The sequence below is a fragment of the Pempheris klunzingeri genome, chromosome 18, assembly GCF_042242105.1.
Source record: "Pempheris klunzingeri isolate RE-2024b chromosome 18, fPemKlu1.hap1, whole genome shotgun sequence".
Taxonomy (NCBI): Eukaryota; Metazoa; Chordata; class Actinopteri; order Acropomatiformes; family Pempheridae; genus Pempheris; species Pempheris klunzingeri.
This window is the reverse complement of record NC_092029.1, coordinates 17,743,088-17,763,138: the sequence shown is the minus strand read 5'-3', so window position 1 is coordinate 17,763,138 and position 20,051 is coordinate 17,743,088. Positions and strand designations below refer to the sequence as shown.

The 20,051-nt window shown below is 40.3% G+C and overlaps 2 protein-coding genes across 2 annotated transcripts in view; one reads left to right on the top strand and one right to left on the bottom strand.

Annotated features, from left to right (window-relative positions):
- LOC139217535 (exostosin-1) overlaps window positions 1-20,051 on the bottom strand; it is a 209,472-nt gene that overhangs the window by 96,112 nt on the left and 93,309 nt on the right. The window lies entirely within an intron of this gene.
- On the top strand, window positions 2,117-3,384 carry LOC139217537 (dicentracin-like). The gene is made up of 4 exons (XM_070848868.1): window positions 2,117-2,169; window positions 2,454-2,584; window positions 2,878-2,917; window positions 3,130-3,384. Exons 2-4 carry the CDS (start codon window positions 2,455-2,457, stop codon window positions 3,194-3,196), a joined length of 237 nt encoding a protein of 78 aa, XP_070704969.1. The 5' UTR covers window positions 2,117-2,169; window position 2,454; the 3' UTR covers window positions 3,197-3,384.

Below are 20,051 nucleotides of genomic sequence, written 5' to 3'. Positions count from 1 at the left end.
GTCCTTGTTTTAGTACGTAGTACTGAGTATATGCCAACACATGAAACTCCATTGAGTCCATAGCAATTATTTCCCATAGTTTAAAAAGCATGAACTTTTGTGACACTGAGAGTTGAGATTAGATAAACACCCTGTTGTCTGTGCACAGAACTTGGTGTTGGATAAAGCAATCAGAGACACGCTTTCACTACACAGACGGGGAGAAAATGATTTCAACCCTCGTTTCATAAACAGGCCACAGGCACAGAGAGCCGCATCATCGTTTAGGTCTCCAAACTGCTCTATTTGCTCGGCTTGAGCGAAGATCAGTGGGTGAGAAAGGTAAAGGTAAAGGTAAGAAGTAAATATTCAGTCTTTTGTTGTCCTTCATGCAAAGTCTTGGGATCGTGTGATGAGAATTTCCAGTTAATACAAATTGCGACAGCTGCTAGAAAAGTTGGATGAATTAATGGACATTCATGGTCACTATGTTAAACAGTCATGGACAAAGCTCTGACATAAAACATGCACAAAGGAATGCAGTAACAAAACCAGCCCTAAATGATCCTGCACACCCACACTGATGATGATGGCATCTCCTCAGGTTGAATTTGGGGCAAACTATGCTGGGGAATACATGCCACCTTTTGTTTTCTTTACTGCAGATTTCCATCAAGCAGGGCCTATCCACGCCCACACAGTCCTAAACTGAAGCAAAATAAGTGAAAACACCTGCGTGAATGGACCGTCGATGTGTAGGAGATTGAAAATACAGTTTTACACAATGTTAATAATTAAGCAATTAGTTTGGAATGCATAAAGCAAAAGTTTGATGGCTTAGGAAATATGCTCATAGAGTTGGATGAGGAGAAATAACACTCTCATGTCTGCCTGTAAAAGATGAATCTACAGCTGGCGGCCAGTTAGATTAGTTTATTTCAAAGACTGAAAATAGGCAGAAACAATAAGCCTGGCTCTGTCCAAAGGTGACTACATGATCCTATCAGCTCCTTAGGTGTTTCTTAGATGTGAGCAACTGTCAGGCAACAGGTGACCAGTCCCAGCAAATAATCTCCAATTGTAGAGGCTCCAGTTCTGGTTTGTAATAACCCCTGTGCACATTCAAAGAGCAAATTCTAGTTCTTGAATACTAGAAGAGAAGATGCATTTCAACCTAATGCTCCACCATTTGTGATCAACCTTAACAACATTTCACTCTGAACTGTAATAGATAAAAATATGGAAGCTGCTGACTTGACAGAATCCTTAAAAATCCTGCACTCAGTAGAAGATGCTAAACTGTATGGAGTTTCAGAAAATGAGGACTTTTGAGTTTCTGCTCCAATCAGACACGGCGTGTGTTTGGACTGATAGAAAAACATCTGTGCTGACACCACTGATTGCGGCGTCCAAAGAGATCAGTGAAGCCAGTTAGCTCAGACTTTAAAGGGTCATTCCAGGTATTTGTTTGTACCACAAAAGATGTTATGGCTTTTTGTCTGTGTGGGTTATGGGTCCCTTTTTTTGGACCGTGACGTTAATGACCCTGTGTGCACTAGCAATACTAATAACATAACAGCAAATACATCACATTTTGTTCAGTTTTCAAAGTCTGCTCACAGATGGAAGTTGAATCTTGTTGTTGAGTAGAAACATCATGCCCCTTCAGCAAAAACCACATGGTCACAGCTATGGAGCATCCCATCGGTGGCATTTAGCAAAACCATGTAGTCTACAGTTACGGGCCTTTTAAGTCACTTTAGGCTGAACAAAATGTACTTGATACATCAGATTGTCTTACTGAACCTTGACATACACAACCCTAGTATTTCTTTGCTACCCTAAACAGTACAAAATCTTTTTAAGCGTTCATCACAACATTTGGCACATGTCAAAGTCATTGTGTCCTTGTTTTAGTGCGTAGTACTGAGTATATGCCAACACATGAAACTCCATTGAGTTTCACATTTTGTTCAGTTTTCAAAGTCTGCTCACAGATGGAAGTCGAATCTTGAATCTAAACCACATTCTGCTGACTGTCATGCCAGTCCTTAGACGCTGACGTCAGCCCCACCCACTCTAACCAGTGAGGACAAAAATTAACTTGAAGTGTGGATGCCACAACGTCTGACTTTACTCTTGGACAACAGTACAACAGTCTTTTGCCTCTGACTATCAATCTGTGGGAAGGTAAAAAACTAATACTTAAACTTTATATTACTTTATGTTGCACTAGAATCACTAGAATATGTCACTTTGGCCCTTCAGATATATCAGGACTTGCTATATTGTTGGATAAATCCATGAATTGAGTGAACAGATGTGTGACAGCTAAGAAAAGATATTATGAAAAAAAAAAATTTCACCGCAAAGAAAATTTTTGTACTAAAAATGTTCAGTTTTCACAGCGAAATAAACTGTGCAAGCTGACTTTGAAAGCAAAGCCGACTCCAGGTGTGTTTTTGGTTTTCCAGGATGAAGTGTGTCATGATCTTCCTTGTGCTGACGCTGGTCGTCCTCATGGCTGAACCCGGGGAGGGTTTTTTTAAATCTATCTGGAGAGGGGCCAAGGCTACGCTTAGAGGTGTCAAGTCAGCATGGAAAGGTAAATCACATAGATTCTGTGTTGACTTTAACAAACAGCAGGTTATGTCAGTCCCACATCAACAAACAGGTATGACTTTACAGAACATGTTCCCCACTGGACTAACCAAGTCTTTTATTTATAGTCCTGACATCTCCGCTGTATCTGTTACAAAGCACTAAACCTCACCCTCGATGAAGAGAGCATTATTCATCTTATTTATTAATTGCAAACCTATATAAGTATTAATAAACTGGCTGAACAACAACAGAAAACTGTCATTTCATGCCACTTTCATCTTTTTGTCCATCTAGACTACAGAAACGGCCGTAACATGCGTAAGATGGCTTCAGGGTAAGCGCTTCTGACCAGTTAATCACTGTTGATATCCATGAGACACGTCATAAAGTACAGCAGTCCACATGTTTCAGATTTCTGTCATTTTAATCGAACAATTATTGCAAAATGTTATTCGCTAATTAAAATCTTTGTGGATTAACATTCTTTGACAGACCTCTGTTGATCGTTTTACTAATTGTTTCAACTTTCATTTGAACTCTCTTCAGAAGACAGAGGGCCCAGCAAAACCAGCAGCAAGCGGACTACACTGATGCTCAGCCAGATTATTACTGAATCTGCTCATTTTGGATGGTTTGAGCTGAGGGTTTTTTGCCTTGCAAAACAAGAAACGTATAGATGAGCTTTGCATGACAAACCAGTAGTTGCACAGTTTTTGGCACAGCTCCAATTGGCTCTATAAAATGTAAAGTTGCTTCATATTGCTAACTATCCTGATAAATAAAGCTGAAAGGTAATCTCTACTTTATTGGCATTCAGTCAATATGCCTATTTCCTATTCCTAATATTCCTATTCCTTTGATTTTATATCACAATTTTTGCATCATCATTTTATCTTGTCCGAGCTAAATCAGTTGTGATGTTTCTAAAAGAATCGCTCCTCCAAAGTCTTTGTACATGAAATCTCCCGTCATTACAATGTTTGAATTTTATAATTTCATATAAAACAGTGTCACACTTAGCCAAAGACACGTTGTTAGAGAAGGAAACCTCATTCTGTACTGTTCTGGTTTTTATAAAATGAGAATTGTGGCTTTTGGGTGTTGGGAGTGATGCGTCTGATAGTCAGTAAATAGTCAGACTCCCTCAGTTATGCCTTCAAAAAGACCAAAAGGTCATGAATTCCTTTAGCAAAGCATCCGCCACTAGATGTGATTCCACTTAAGAATGTCATGACTTGAAGTTTGTGGCAATCAGCGCCTTTAACCCTTCAGAGTCTGGGGTAAAACAGCGTTTTTTGCTACTTTTCATTTTACCTTTGTGTTTCCCATTAAAACTGCTTAGCTTGCCTTTCTTTGTGTCTTTCTTTTCAGCACAACCTCACCTATGTGATTCTACAAGTATTTATTTATTTTGACATAATATATGGACACACTGTATGTAAAAGTGCAAAAGAAACACAAAATCTGAGCAGGAACTAGTTGGATCTTTGGAGGAGCGGGGGTCTGCGCGGACACCTCCTCTCGTTCGTCTTCACGCGCAGCATCCACTTCATCCTCTGAAAGGAGTCTTCCTCAGAATCAGAACGTTCTTCCCCAGATTCAGCATCTTCTAACTCGTAGAAGAGCTGTAGTGCGCAACTTCGGCTCTTCATAAATTTAGTCTTAATAGGCTGATCGACAAAATTCAAACACTTGTAAAAAGTTTGAAGTGTCCGCTTTCCAACAGTCTTTGAATGGAGCACCTGCCTGCTTGTGTCACAGCTTTACGTTTTCAAACGTGCGACATGTGACTTTGACGCCGTGTGGCGGTCCTAGACTCCGAAGGGTTAAGGACACACACTCCTACACTGACGAATGACAGGCAGAATATACTCGACATTAAATGCTTTCATTCGCACCAGGATGTCGGTCTGTCCGTGCAAGCCTCAGTCTATGGTTCAAACGACCGTTAGTCTCTATTATAGTTTTTAATTCTAGTTGGTTGTCAGTATCCATTCACTGACAATGGGCATGCAAATATAGCTGTTTAAATATGAATTATAATTGATTAGAATGAAGCATCACAGTAATTTAGTTATTATCACTTAATGTAAATTGTAAATTGTTTAAATTCTGTGTAGGTGGACGCTTAAATGCCCTGAATTTGTCTAACTCAGACTGCTGAAGCCTCAAACTAACTCAAGACAAACTTTGGAATATACACTGTTGTCCATAAAGTTGGAATAAAATGTTTTTTTTTTACCTCTTCTCATGAAATGATTGTGGCAATGTGATTTATTCTTGATAAATAAAGTGTAGATCTTCTCAACTTTATTGATCAAACTCTTCCAAACATGTCACAGTGAAACTTAAACCACAATTAACCTTTGCAAACTGTGTATTCAGGCTTTAACAAAGATGGGGGGATTGAAAAATGACTCCAACTTTATGGGCAACAGTGTATTTGTGCAGCTTTTCTATTCAAATCACTTTAGGAAGAAATGTATGGACAGAAGGAAAAATAATATTATTCCAAACTATATCCATGCACACATGAGTGTCTCACTACAGTTTTAAGACTTGAAAATATGATGGCCGAAAGCCTAAGATACTCAAAATTACAAAAGAAGTGAAATAGGTTTTTGGAAGCAAGTTGTTTGGTTTGAGGATGTTTTCCCCAAACTGAAAATATATTTGGTTCGATCACTTTCTCACACCTCTACGTTCTTGAATTTGGAGAAATGAGATTAGAGGTTAAGATTATATAAAACCATCGTGTCATCCATCTGCAGAACTTGGCATTGCAAAATACAGTGAGTAATACAACATGACAACACTGAAAATGAATTCGCCTCTGCCCTTATAAAGAGACAGGTACCTCACAGTTGGTTCAGCTGTTTGGCTCTGACAATCGATCTGGTGAAAGGTAAGAAGTAAAATGTAATCATCACGTTTATGTTAATGATTGCAAAGTCTGTTGTCGGATGAGTTAAAGTAGTGAGCGAAGAGATTCTGACTCTGGATGTGGCCACTGTGATGTGCTTTTGTTTTTCAGGATGAAGTATCTTATTGTCTTTCTGGTGTTGTCGCTGGTTGTCCTCATGGCTGACCCCGGGGAGAGTTTTTTTAAGGGTATTAAGGCCGTTGTCAGAGGAGCAAGGAAGGGATGGAGAGGTAAATCTCCCTTGATTTACATGGGCTACTTCAGTCGGTTCACCTAAGCTGTGAACAAAGCATTAGTATAAAACATGCAAAAAAAATGCATTCAGATACATTTTTAATGCTGTCTCCAGCAACTTTTAGTTTGAAAATCTTCAGTTATTAAACGGATTACAAAGTTAGGGTCGTACTTTGTGTTGTTGAAGTTCTATGTTTTACTAAATCATTTATTTAGTTCTGGGAGCTCAGCAGTATTTGTTACAAAGCACTTAACTGCGGGCTCAAACAAGACTTTCATAAGACAGAATGGCTGCAGCTGGTGTGATTCCAGGTGACCTCGGTGACCTTTGTCGCACATCATACCTGTTTCTCTCAAAATCACAGCATTGGAGTTACAAGCAGATATAAGCACATTTTTATCATTTATTATTTATATTTATTTATAGATATTTATCAATGTATAGTATTTAGCAACAACTCTTTTTATAGAGCCATGTTTTGTATCATTGCAGCTCCGTTTACTTTATTGTCATTCATTTAGAAATGTCATAAAACACTACACACTATATCTGCTTACAACTACATTATAGTTTGTTTGTTTTTTAATATATTAGAATAAACATGAATTGTTAAATTGTAACCATTATCTTCAACATTACTAAATAATCTTTAGTAATAATATAAATCCATGATATTGTTTTGATGTTATTTCATTCTCATCCCCTCTGTGTAGCGCACCGATACGACCGTGCTATGAGGAAGATGACTTCAAAGTAAGGACTCCTGGCTAATAGTTAACTGATAACTGTAACTGATTGAATAATGACGCATGTCAATATTCAAAAAATAAATTCCTAATTCCTAATTCCTTCCTTCACCAAGGTATGGATCTAACTGGCGTCGTGTAGGCTCCCAAAACGTACAACCTGATTACGGAGGTCAACAACCTGCAGATTACCAGGGTCTTTTTTAAGATGTGATCTGGAGGGGTAATCATTGCCCCATAAATACTATGCTTTGTGCTTAGCAGTGCAAAAAAAAAAAAAATGGATCAGCAAACAGACCAGAAGTCTCAGGTTTGCAGAATCATGTAGAAATGGCTTGCTACTACAAAACTGTCCTGATGAATAAAACCGCAATGCAAAAAGTCAGTCTCTGCTTGGTGTCTGATTGGTACTGGTGCAGACACTTACCTTGTTATGTGAATCAGGTGTCAGCCATGATGCAACAGATCCACATTAGACACATTTTCTTCTCAGCGTCATAGGAAAATTCTGTTCTGTTGTAATTACATGTATTTTCAGGGGCACCAGTTTCCCTGAAAATACATGTGAGGTTAAAAGTGGATATTATGAAGTCTTTAAACACAGCAAACAGGATGTTGACTGTTCTGAGCATCCTGTTGTTACTCGAAGGCCTTATGCACGCTGGTTACACAACATTTTGCAGATAAAAGAGGTAAAAATCCTTCCTGTTCTTCTCTTACAGACCATGTCTGAACAGTTAAGAGGCATGGTGTGCTCTGCTATCAAATATATTCTCATTTTAACTTGTTTGGATTCTGGTTAATTATTATCATTACACAGCTTTATTGAACACTCTGATTGGTCAATTACGGCATTCTACAGTCCGTCATTCCTGTTTAGCAGATAAAGTTTAAATTGATGTTTTGTGTTAAGTTATTGATTGCTGTAGTAAATAGCCATGTAACAAGTGGGATACTGTATGGTGATCAAGCAATACTTACAAAATGAATGCTTTGCACAATACAGTGCTGCTAACACAGCGTGCAAGTGCTGTGAGGATGAATTCATCAAGACACAGTTACTTCACAACTGGCTCATCACCTGCAGGTCTCTCATCGCCTCACTTTGCTCCACCAATGTCCAGTGTTTTGGCTCTTACTATCCAGCTGTAGAAAGGTGAAATCAAATATTTTGTCTTCATTTGTCTTTAACCCTTTGAGGGTCTTCAGCACTTTCTAGTGTGTTATGATTTTTATTTTTAGCATATTTTATCAGTTTTTCATGCATATTGCTTATAATTTTGCAAGATGGTGAATTTTTCAGTTCTCATTTTTTTTCATGTATTTTTTGTGTATTTTAGACCATAAAATGATGCGCATCATGACAAAAACATGGCAATTTAAGGGTTAATTTTTTAAAAAACTAATTAAAATTTGATATGTATGATTAGGGGTGATGCTGGTCTAAAAAACTATTTAAAAAAAATTTTAAAAAAAGAAAGATTTTTAACATTTTTATGGCTTGTTTTTATGCATACACATTTATGTGTGTAAGGATCTTTAACGTGATTATTTCTGAGGACCTTCAAGGGGTTAATGCAACACATATGTGATATGTAAAGATCACTGGCGCTGGCTGGATACACACCATAACTTGTGGTCCTGGGATGTAGTTTGGTGAATTACTGTGTCTGAGTGACGCATGTGATGTTTGCATGTCTGCATGTTTCAGTTTTTTTCATTTCCTTCTTTTTAGGTGTACTTATTTGGCATAGAATTATGTAGGGGCCCTGTGATTGGTGATTTTGTCGGTCAAATAAATGAAACGTGGCTATCTGAAAAACATAACAATCGCTGTCCTCCCTTACTTAAATAAAGAGGAGAAAAAGCATTACCTATTACGGCACTACAGGAACCAACAGCGTAGAGCCCGTTTGCAGTGGCTGTGGAGGATATAGGAACGAAGTGTAAAATACTGGAACGGAAGGAAGAGAGTAGCAGAGCAGAAAATATGATTTTAGAAATCATAGAAGAAGAAAAAAAAAGACGCTGCAGAACTTAACCATCATCACATTTTTAAGCTTTCTTCATTAGCAAACTAATCCAGTGGTTGTTTGTATTGTATTGATGTATTTTATCATTTAGTTACGTGCATTTGTTTAAACTAATTAGAGTGCTAACGGAATTTTCCCACGTGGTGTTAATGACAATTAAACTTTTGCATGTGTGTAAACCTCCTGCCTCCTTCCTACACTCCACCAGCTAATTTGGTTTCAGACAGAGTAGTCCAGGCTGGACGGGGTGTCAAAGATAGGGATGATAGATCTCTCTACTGTCGCCTGACGACAAGCTAAAGGGCATCATGGACCAACACTGAAAATGACACCCCCACAAAATAAAACAAACACACAGCAACTGAACAGGCAAAGTTTGTTTTGGGCGGATGGGGCTTTGCTTAAAACACATCGATCGGAAATGAGATGTGGTCAAAGGAGGGATGAGGTGTGCGTGTGTGTGTGTGTGTGTGTGTGTGTGTGTGTGAGGGTCACCCGTGTCATTGGCCGCGGTTGTTTACCTAGAGGCGATTGCTGGCCTCACACACAAGCCCTACCCAGACAGAGATGCGTGGTAAATAATAGAAGAGCTACGACAGAGGGCACACACACACACACACACACACACACACAGATCAGCATCAAGGTTAAAGATGGGTGTGTGTGTGTGTAACAGGAGAGCTCTTTATCGACATGTCATTAATACATGAGGAGGGAGGGAGAGGGGAGACAGTCGTGTAGTCAGCGTGGATCCTGACATCTGCATTTCAAGTGCATGAGAGGTCTGTATGTCTCAATGACAGCTCAGTCAATGTGATTTCAGCCACACTGGAGAGTCAGGTGACTCCCCCCTCACTTACTCGCATTACAGACTCTCACCGATCATACGAGCTGTCGGCCCAGTGGGTGAAGATCAGCTGTAATAATAATAATAATAATAATAATAATAATGTGCTTTTGAAAAACCCTCGACATACAGATGTGGCACAGTTCAACTTCTTATTTCTAGTGGGACAGAATACAATCCTGCAGTCGTGACCACAGCGGTGGAGTAATTATAACACTACACTATTATAATACTTACACCCGTGACGTAGCCAGATTCATGAGAAAAATGTAATTTAATGCAATAAAATTAACAATTTGAAGAGACATGAAAGTAAAAATGAAGACCAACAGTTGGTTTATGTCATGGAAACATCACTGTCCCATGATTCTGTCACGGCATTAAAGACCAGTTGATCAGCAGATTTAATCTAATTTCTAAAGTTTATTTCTAATCAGATGTCTTCGATGTTTTCAACAAGGCATCTGAAAAATGAGACGTTTTTTGAGGAGCTTTTTTCCCCTGCCGTCTTGGAGTGGCCTCTTAATACAAGCCTGCTTGTGAGAAGTCAGACGGGGCAAAGAAGAAAGAAGGGACAAATATGCCATCAATCATAAAAGCTTTAGGACAGGAACACAGCAGCGCAATCACTCCATTTTCTCCATCTTCCCCCTCGCCCATCTGTCTTCTTCCCCTCTTCTCTAACTCGCTGCAAACCAGTAATTATCCCGTCTGATTTCTGAATCAAGATCAATTTTTCTTATGTTTGTAATTGAAAAGTTTGTGCAGTTGACTTTCTTATTTGTCCATTACAGTATCATCTATACCAAAGAAATAATAGTATATAATAATAATATATATATATATATATACAGAACAACTAGTATTATTATTTTAATGTTAAGCACAAACCCCAGAAAGTCTCATCGACAAACATTCTGTACTCTCTTATTTGGACAACTTTTATAAGACTGTCATTAAATTTGTTAGGAGGCAAATTAATTCCAACATTATCATTACTGTTTGTTAGTGCCTGCTGCTGTGTGTCGGCATCCAGATGTGCTGCAAATAACATAAAACTCTTCCGTCATAAAGAGGAACTGTCGTAGCTGCACACAGTTGGGGCCAAATCTTTTCTTTGGGAAAAAGTTGCTTCACCCTGAGAGCTGCTTATAACAAAAGAACCTGAATGCCACATACAGTGAAAGTGGAAAATGAGGTGGAGCGACAAAGAAAAACATGCAAGTATGGTAGAAATAAGAAAATAAAAAAAACGTGTGAGGAGGAAGGTGGGGGCAAGGAAAAGAGTGTAAATGATGTAGGAGGTTTGAAATAAGGAATGAGGCTGAGGGATCATGTCACACTCTTCCAGCATAGGTGTGTGTGTGTGTGTGTCAGTGTTAATGCACTGATCAATATGGTGGATGTCACCAATCTCCCAAACAGTGGCCGAATGTGGAGCAGTTCCTCTCCCCCTCTCTCCCTCCCTCTCCCCCTCCCTCTCTCCCTCACTCTCTCCCTCACTCTCTCCCCCTCCCTCTCTCCCTCTCTCTCTCTCTCTATCCTTCTGTATTTGTCAGCTCAACACAGAGCAGCAGAGACGTAGACACTTTGGCAGACAGACAGGCAGGAAAACAGACAGATGTTCATACAGGATATCAATAAACATATCAAAAATATCTTCCCCTTTAAATGCTCTGTTGTTTCACTGCCTCGAGGAATGTTATCTTCTTTCTGTTAGACATACTGACATCTTTCTTATGAGCAATTTTGATTTGTAAGCATTGTTCGCAACTGATGTCATTTTTGCCTCCACTCTGATGGGTTTGCGCATCGGAGGCGGGAAAAAAAAAACTCAGGGAGCGCAGACATCCTTTCGCTGCTTCTCCTCCTTCTGCAGAGCCAAGACCTCAGTCAGTTTCACGCGTCAATCTGTGATGGCAGACATTTGAAGTAACGGGAATTTATGCAGTTTTTTTCAAATCACATGGGAGAGGTTGTAAATACCAACTTCCTATTTTGAAATGGCATGAAGAGGTAAAAAAAAAGAAAAAAGAAAAAGCAGAACGGAGAACTAAGTGCAGACCCAACTTCAAGCTGCACTTTACTGACTTAAAATTCATGTACAGCTATGACTTATAATGACAAGCACTTGACATGTGTCATAACGTTATGCAGTGCACTGTGGCGGAAGTGTTGGAAATGATGTCTTAGGTGTTTAAAATGACTTGACAGTCATGTTGAAACCAATGACTGTATTCTCTGCAGTGACAAATGTGAGTCATTGCGCTGTTTTGCTATGTCCACTCTTCTTCAGCTGAGCACAAACAAAAGCCTCCCAGAGTTACAACGCATACGCAGCCCCCCCCTCTCCCGCTGAGTAAATCCATTAAAAGCCGGTTTTGATTCTGCTTCCAGGTTTGACTGAGCTGCCTAAACTCACTGCGGGAGGACATTGTACAGCTGTGTCATCCTCATCCGCATAGCTGTGTGACGCGTGCACGTGAGTCTTATTCATGTCTGCACATTAATAATAATAATAATAATAATAAATTTTATTTATAGGCGGCTTTCAAGGCACTCAAGGACACCGTACAACACACAGTTACAAACAAACAGTGAAAAAGCAAGTTAAAAAGTCAAAAAATGTAAAAAACCAAGGGGTGGGAGATCTGCAGAGTGATGTTACAGTGAGTAGGCTTGTTTAAACAGGTGGGTTTTGAGGTGAGATTTGAAGATGGTCAAAGTGTTGATGTTCCTGATGTCCGGTGGGAGGGAGTTCCAGAGACGGGGGGCAGAGCGGCTGAAGGCTCTGGACCCCATGGTGGTCATACGGGCAGGAGGGATCGTGAGGTTGATGGAGGACGATGATCTGAGAGTCCGGCTGGGTGTGTTTATGTGGAGGAGGTCAGTCAGGTATGGAGGGGCGAGGTTATGGAGGGCTTTGAAGGTTAGGAGGAGGATTAGCATTACGTTTAAGTAGAGCGGTTACTTAAATATTATTCAAAGTACTTTACTTTGCTTAAGCATTTCCATTTCACTTCATACTTCTACCACGCTACAATGGAGAGAGACATATTGTGTATTTTTGAGTTTGTTTCCACAACATGTATTGTTGACAGATATGATAAGCAGCAAAAACTTTCCATGAGGAAATGATGAGAATGACTGTAAGACTATCCAGGTCATACAGAGTGTGTAACTTATTTTAGAAGCACATGTTGTTATAGTGTCCTCAGTGTTCCAGGCCCAGTCTTTAATGACTTGAAAGTGAACATTTTCCTTTTACACCAATTATCACCAAACGACCCAGTACTTCACGGGAACCTTCAGATTACTTCACAGTTGCACCTTTCTAGGAAATTAATTAAGGTAAAACAAAGTGTTAACCATTTACACCCAAACAAAAAAACAAGTGCAATAAGCTGTGCGGCCTCCAACTGATGCACACATGCACATGGAGCACTTATATTGAGATTTAACCCTTGAAAAGTCTGCGTATGTTTGTCACTCAATCATAAATTCAATTATAATTCAGAAAAATGTATCAACTACAATTTTCCATAAGAAACGAATGATTCAATTTAATTCATTTATCAACTGAAAATATCAAACACTTTCCAGTTGTACCCTGTAAAATGTGTGATTTTGCTGTTTTTCTCTGTTTTATATCACTTGATATTAAATATCTTCGGCTGAACCAACATTAACTCACTCCAAAATACTAGCAGACGTATCCATAATGAAAATCATCATTAGTTGCAGCATTGTAGACGCAACTGAAGAGACATAACCACAACACATGCACTCACTCACAAACCGTTCAAACTGAAAAGAAGAGCTGAAGAGGAGTTGACCATTATTACTAAGAATCTTTGTCCCCCTTCTCCAAAGTGGCCACAGTTACAAGATAAAGTGCCTGAGCTCGACATTAAGAGCAGACAGAGAGAACACCACTAACTCCTTTTCTTCTGTCAAATCCATACAGAGAGACAAAGAGCTGTCCGCTCAGATCAAAGTCTAACAGGAGCCCAACGCTTGGTAACAGAGAAAAAGCTGTGATCCCACTGTCATGCAGGCTGATCTTATTACAAACCTCATTACATGTAGCAAACGCCACATGGCAGATGTTTTAATCCAAAGCTCATAAAATAGACAGACAGTCACAAATCGGGGTTAAGACCTGCTGCTTCACACTGTAGGATTAAACCTATGAAGCGTAACAATCATAACATGACCGCCCCCTTGTTAAATTAAAAGAATCTCATGCCGTCATTTATCCCACGCAGTTAACAGCTTAGGAGGGAGCGTAGAAGAAAGAGGTCTGACGTAGATTGGTGGGATTCCCCATGATTGGTCCCTATGGTTCATATGTTGCATTTCCTCTGGTTTTCTCTCATGCTTTTAAAATCTGTAAAGAATGATATTTGTTGTAGTTTGCTATGGTTTCAATCTAAAACTGTGTACTGGTGGGAAGGATTTTATAAGATTATAATAAACTGTATATAAAATTGAGTGATTGCAGACAAAATGTACAAATGCAAAGAGATTGACAGGTGGAAAGACAGGAGAAAATGGGTTTGGGTGGAGGCCTGAAAGAGACATCACGGGGCTCTGACACTTTGCTTGACCTTTTTCAGAGAGTTGCCTCAGAAACTGTGAACTGCGTTGGTACCTGAAGTTAGGTACAACAATACTATTCTGAAATCAGTATGATATGTAAGGCATCACTCACTATATGTTATTCCAGTCAAGGTTTTATGTTGGGGTTTTTATAAATATCATGTGTAGCATAAGATTCAGCAAAAAAACTGCTAGAAATCCCTGCTGTGGTGTTCTCAGGTACGCCGCACAAAACCCCTTTGATAGGATTTCACGATGGAGGCGCCTAAAAATAGAGGGAGATACATTTCAGACAGTGTCCATTAGTGTAATTAGAGCTACTCCACAGATAGTGTAATTATGTTATTTTCTTGCTCGTTTATTGTTTTTGCTTGATTTAGCATCACAAAATGCCTGGAATGGAGTTTGATAGAAACAACAGTGGAAGCAGTGTCTAACCATTCGTTAGATTAAAAAAAAAAACCTGAGGGATGAGCACATTTGTGATTTCTGTATCTGTATCTGTTCTCACATTTGCGAGGGATCAGTGACCATATGGCGTACTCTGTGAAGAACACTAGCGCGGATTTGTGCGTGTGATTTTGAAACTTTTTGAAAAGATAAAATAAACTGACATAAGATCCTAAATACTGCACGTTGTGATGGGCTGACAAAACTATAACTCTGCCCAGACTGCAGCCATCCGTGCAGTACGAGGTGAGGGAACACTATTATGGGTTAACGTCACCACCAGCTATTAAATACTAAAGAGATTCCAACACGGCTGAATGAAAATGTGCATTTAGAACATTTTGTCTCAAAGCCCCCTTTACAGTAAGCTAAGACCTGTGGGTTGTGGGGGCCAATATTAGTTAAGTATTTATTTACAGACCCTGGCTTAGCTGTCCTGTGAATAATTCATCTTCCATGCTCAGAGGAGTCTGTTGACAAGACAGCCTGACGCAGAAGAAAGGAAATCAATGCAGCTATGATGGGCAGCAGACTCCAGCATATCTGCGTCTGACCTGAAGCTAGCTTTAGGTGTGTGTGTGCGTGTGTGCGAGCAGTTACAGTAGTTACAATACAGCCCTATGTAAAGTGATCAGGTCTTGATCTGCTGATCCGAGCGAAACAGTGTCTTTTGAGGGCAGACATGCCGCAGGGAAATGTCATCTTCGCGTTCCTCCTGTTATACACTGTAGACAGTAACTCTAGCATGCTGCAACACCTGAACCCTCCATTACAGACAGTAGGAGACTGCTGTGGTGTACAAACCACTTAACTGTAAATTGAATGAGTGTGATAATGTGACTACTATTTTGTTTTCCACTCTCTGCTTCAACAAAATTAAATAAAAACCCCCGAACCACAGAAGGCCATATATCACTTTCACAGGCGGTGGATTTTATTTTCCCCATGACAAGTGAACTAATCTTTAAATGTGTAAAATATAACGTAATAAAATGTTATATTGGCAAGATTTCAGCACTTCACTTCAGGAGAATTATTCCATTAATGATTCGACTGAAACAATGCAAAACCAACAAAAACAGGATCCATGTTGCAAAAAAATACATGTTGTTCTTAATTCTTTATTCACTCACAAAGACGTCTAGGTATTCAGATCCCCAAAATAAGTGCCTCAGACGGTGAGGTGCTTATGAGCGTTTCAGGTTGTGAGGAAACGTGTTGTGACGGGATGGAAACTCGACAATATAACTCAGAATCTAGAGTTCCCCAGTACGTGCCTTGGTTGAACTGCTGTAAGCGTCCAGCAGCTTGAGATGCAAAAAGAACTGGGTATGTATAGAAACCGTTGCCACCGAACTAGCAACGTATGGGTTATGGGGTGGGGGGGTGGGGGGGGTGGGGGGGTGGGGGGGGTGGGGGGGTGAAGGGGGCGGAAAAGAAGAAACAGGAGGGAAAAATAAGGTTTTGGCTGATGGCTCTGCTGCAGGCTGTTGTAGTGGGTGCAGTGGGTGGTGCTGAGAAGACTGGTGTGGTGGTGGCAGCCACAGGTGAAGTGGCGACGGAAGAAGGGATAGGAAGGGCAGAAGAAAGGGAAGAGGAAGGATGGAGGGATGGAGGGATGCATGTTGTGTGATCGGGCTGTGAGTGAAGGTTGGAGGGAAACAGAGGGATGAGGAGGCTCTGGAACAGGGAGAGCTTGTGCAGGGTGAGATATGACCTGCTGTGGAGGGCGGGGCTTCTTCGGCCCAGGTGGGATGCGACATGACGTCACCGGCGTTGCCGCGGACGCGCCGTAGGGAACCCGGAAGTGCTCGAAATATTTGGAGGGAGAGTTTTGTTTTGATGGAAGTCGGTGAAAAGTTTGAAAAGTTTTACCTTACTGTCAGGACGGCGGGAAGGGATGCTGCGCTGGTGGAGAGCTTCTGGCCAGCGACGATCCGCCGGGAAATGTTTGTAGGTGAGTGACGGTCGGAATGACGGCCAGGTGTGCTTCACCTGTCGGTGCCCGGATCTTGAGCGGGTCGGAGAGAGACGTCTGGAGGGAGCGACATCTGTTGGACTCTGAAGCCGGGATCTTCCTCTGGTGCTGGTGGATGAAGGTCCGACATCGTTGGAGCCGTCGGAGGATGAAAGCGCGGTGGATTGTGGACAGCTGAGTCCAGCCGGGGCCGCCGAAGGATGGAGGAGACTCTGAAACTTGAGGAGGGGGCTGATCTTCTTTGGGATCGCTGTCTGAAGGGTGGAGGAAGAGCTCCTGATCCATGGTGGTGGTGAGTGATGGCGATGCCAGTTAGTAGCTGGTCGTGTGAGTCCAGATTCAGAGGGGGAAGAAACGGATATGTGGAGCTTTATTTACTAAGCTAGTGGTTCCCCAGATCCCTACTCTCTTTGATAAGATCTAGTGATTCCATAAGCATCTATACTTATTAATTAATATCCATTCACAGTGAAAAGATTGTGGGTTGGGGTGAACTTGACATTTTAGCATTGGTCAAATCAACCCATTACCTCTCACTATCTCTGCCGGGCACGAGCGCGGTCGCATGTGCGCATGCGCACCTGTATCTTCTTGTCCTGTACCTGCATGTTGACTCAGAGCATCCAAAGATTAATTCCATACCAGGTAAATTCTAATCAATCAATATATCTGTTATCTTTGTCGTCAAGGAGGATGATTCTAGTTGGAACACTTTTTACTCTCTGCATATTTTACAAGTTTGATTTATGTTACAATATTTGAACCAGCAGCAAATTAAAGATTAAGGTCTCAGCTGTGTGTTTCCAGGCCTACGTTTTAATGTACACAAATGTTTACTGAAATTAGGTGTTGAGTCATGTTGAGTCATGTCGAGTCATGTCGAGTCATGTCGAGCATTTGTGCCAACCAGCGGCATCAGAGAACTGCCAATAATTTACTTCCTTTTTTAAAATATTTTTTTGCACCACAGAGGACTTGTGAAAAGGCCTGTTTGTGACAGGGCCAAGTGTTTTTCAGAAGTCACAATGAAACAGCAGCCCAGTAAGCTGTGCTAGAGAAGATTAAAAAGAATTGCAGTGGTAAAATCAAACCCTTTGTATTGCATAGCGTCCTGTTCTCTTGCAATTGTGTCGAGGAGTGAATCATATTGTATTGTGTCACATTGGTAGTTGCTTCATTAGTATCTTTACTGTCTTGTTGTTGTTGGCAGTGCCTCGAGATGCTAAAGTCATCCCCTTCAGTGATGGAGATGCACATCCATAGTCTATAACAATGAAGACTGTAAAACCTATGAACTGAGAACTCATTCTTATAGATTCTGTCATTGGGCTAAAATCTAGTGATTAATAAACATTTTTCTGAGGATCCACTGGAACCCTCTCAAGGACCCCTGGGGTCCATCACAGATTTAGAACCTTTAAGCTTTAAGCCCCTACACAGTTACACTGTAGGCCATACATAGGCCTACATACTAATATGGAGATTGCCCTTCAAAATAAAATAAAAACAGCATTAGTTTTTTTCATCGAGTTCCCGACAACACACTGTATGTATACATTCAAGTGACAAAGTCCCCTTTTGGTGATTATGATAGGACCAAAAGAGGAAATGAGGTGATGTTGTTACTGAATGATAGCACAGAGGAGGTGGTGAATGGATGAGTCCAGGAGATACTGGACTTCACGGGAAACTGCCGTTCGTTTCCTACCAACAGTCAACAGTTTTAAGCGTGACCACGATCCTTCCCTGACCCAAACTGAGAGTTGCAACACAAACCACAGTCATCCCCTAAACTTAACCAAGTCATTTTTTGTGCCTAAACCTAACCGAAATGTAACCACGGTTATATTTCACCAGAAAATGTTTATAAATGCTTCTGGAAAAACATTGTATTTTGACATTTAATTTGGAGGACTGACAATATAAACTGTTTTTTTAATTCATTCCTAATGACAGTATTTGCTCTTTGAAAGTGGTGTGGTGGAAAACAGCTTAGCAGGTTTCCAGGCTTCATACTGTAAGATATCCCACTTTCTCCGGCCATACCGCCGCCCTCCGTTTCCTCCCTCAGTGAATACACAACCACTTCTCCCCACCGCTGTTTGTCTGCTTCCTATTTAACATCACTCAGTCAGCGTCACTCCCTCTTTCTCACTCTCCTCGCCATCCTTTAAATCTCCTCGAGCAGAATGAAGACAAACTGTGGAGAGATAATTGAGCGCTAACGTGAGTCAGAGTGGGATGAATGAAGACGGATGACAAGACTTTCTCGAGGATGTCTTTGTTCCTTACAGGCAACTTCAACAATTCACTGAATGAGGTGCCTTTGGGTCTTCAGATTGTTAAGCTGTCTTTTACATCACGTAAAAGCCAGTGTAATTTTTCTTTTCCTTTCTGTGTTTCTCTCTATTATGTAGCTGCTATTGAAATGTTTTAATGTTGCATATCCACTTGAGACGGTTACCTATGACATCAATCTACATCTTAATATATGTTTTCTTTTCAAGTGACACTTGGCATGAGCAAATATTTAATAGAAAGCATACTAAATGAGGTCATTAATGAATTATGTTTGTATATTGGAGCTCATAATCTTCTTTCTGGTCCACAAAAATGAGCTTGTTAAATCGGCCCCTTTGTGACGGACCCCAAAAGGTCCATTCATTAAAAAACACAGCAAACAGAAAGATGAATGTTTCAGACTGTTTGTATTTGTCCACGTCAAATACAAGCCAAGGATCGCACTTCACTAGATGGCACTTTTTTTTCAAGGTTTGAAAGGGCTGATTGAAATAATCAGCAGGCTTCCACACAACTTTGCCATTGCAACTCTGAAATGATGTTCCAAATACGGCAAAGATGCCAATTACCTCTCGCCGATGGAGAGGTAATTGCGGCGTGTGGAAAGTTTGTGCATCAGTGTAAAGTGATCTTTCAACGATTCCCTGCCAGCACACACAACTTCATCCCGTTTCTACCCTTCAATTAATCAGGTCACTTAAGAGCTGCGGAGGCTAGAAAGTTCATCCATCTATCTTCTCATCCACTTGTCATTCAAAGCGCAGACAGAGCCAGCTGTCACATATGTTCTTTTGGGATCCATAATAGGAAAAATGTCACCAAACTTCTCTAAACAGCAGAATAAGCATCTTTGATAACTGCAGTCTGAAACAAAGAAGTCTAACCATAAAGTGCTTAGACAGTAAATAACAAGAAAACAATAAAATACCTGCTGATAAATGGGTCATCTCAAAAGTCGAAAAGAACTAATCAGCATCATTATCAGTTGTTTTTAAAGGCTGTAAATGGGTTGCATTTTGATAATCAAGTCAATGATGCTTAGGGTGACAATAAACAAGAAGGAGAATTTTGCAAAAAGTCAGTATCTGAGGGTGTGTGCAATAAAAAAAAAAAAAAAAAGAGATATTGTATGAAAGGGTCACACAGACACCAGACATATGTTATCAAAAAGACACAACATGTCTATGAAACAGGAGGATACAGAATCTGTGATTTTCAAGAATCCCAAGAATTTTCAAGAATTGAAGGGATGTTATTAACTATTGGAAATACAATAAGAAAAGTGTCAACAAATCCTTTTACCAGACGAACAGTAGCTGATAACTGATTGCTGATAAGTGATGCTGCTCCTTT

Coding starts and splice junctions, on each gene's coding strand:
- LOC139217537 (XM_070848868.1), top strand. CDS start 2,455: ATGAAGTGTGTCATGATCTTCCTTGTGCTGACGCTGGTCGTCCTCATG. Junction 2,585..2,877: donor TGTCAAGTCAGCATGGAAAG/GTAAATCACATA, acceptor TTGTCCATCTAG/ACTACAGAAACGGCCGTAAC. Junction 2,918..3,129: donor ATGCGTAAGATGGCTTCAGG/GTAAGCGCTTCT, acceptor AACTCTCTTCAG/AAGACAGAGGGCCCAGCAAA.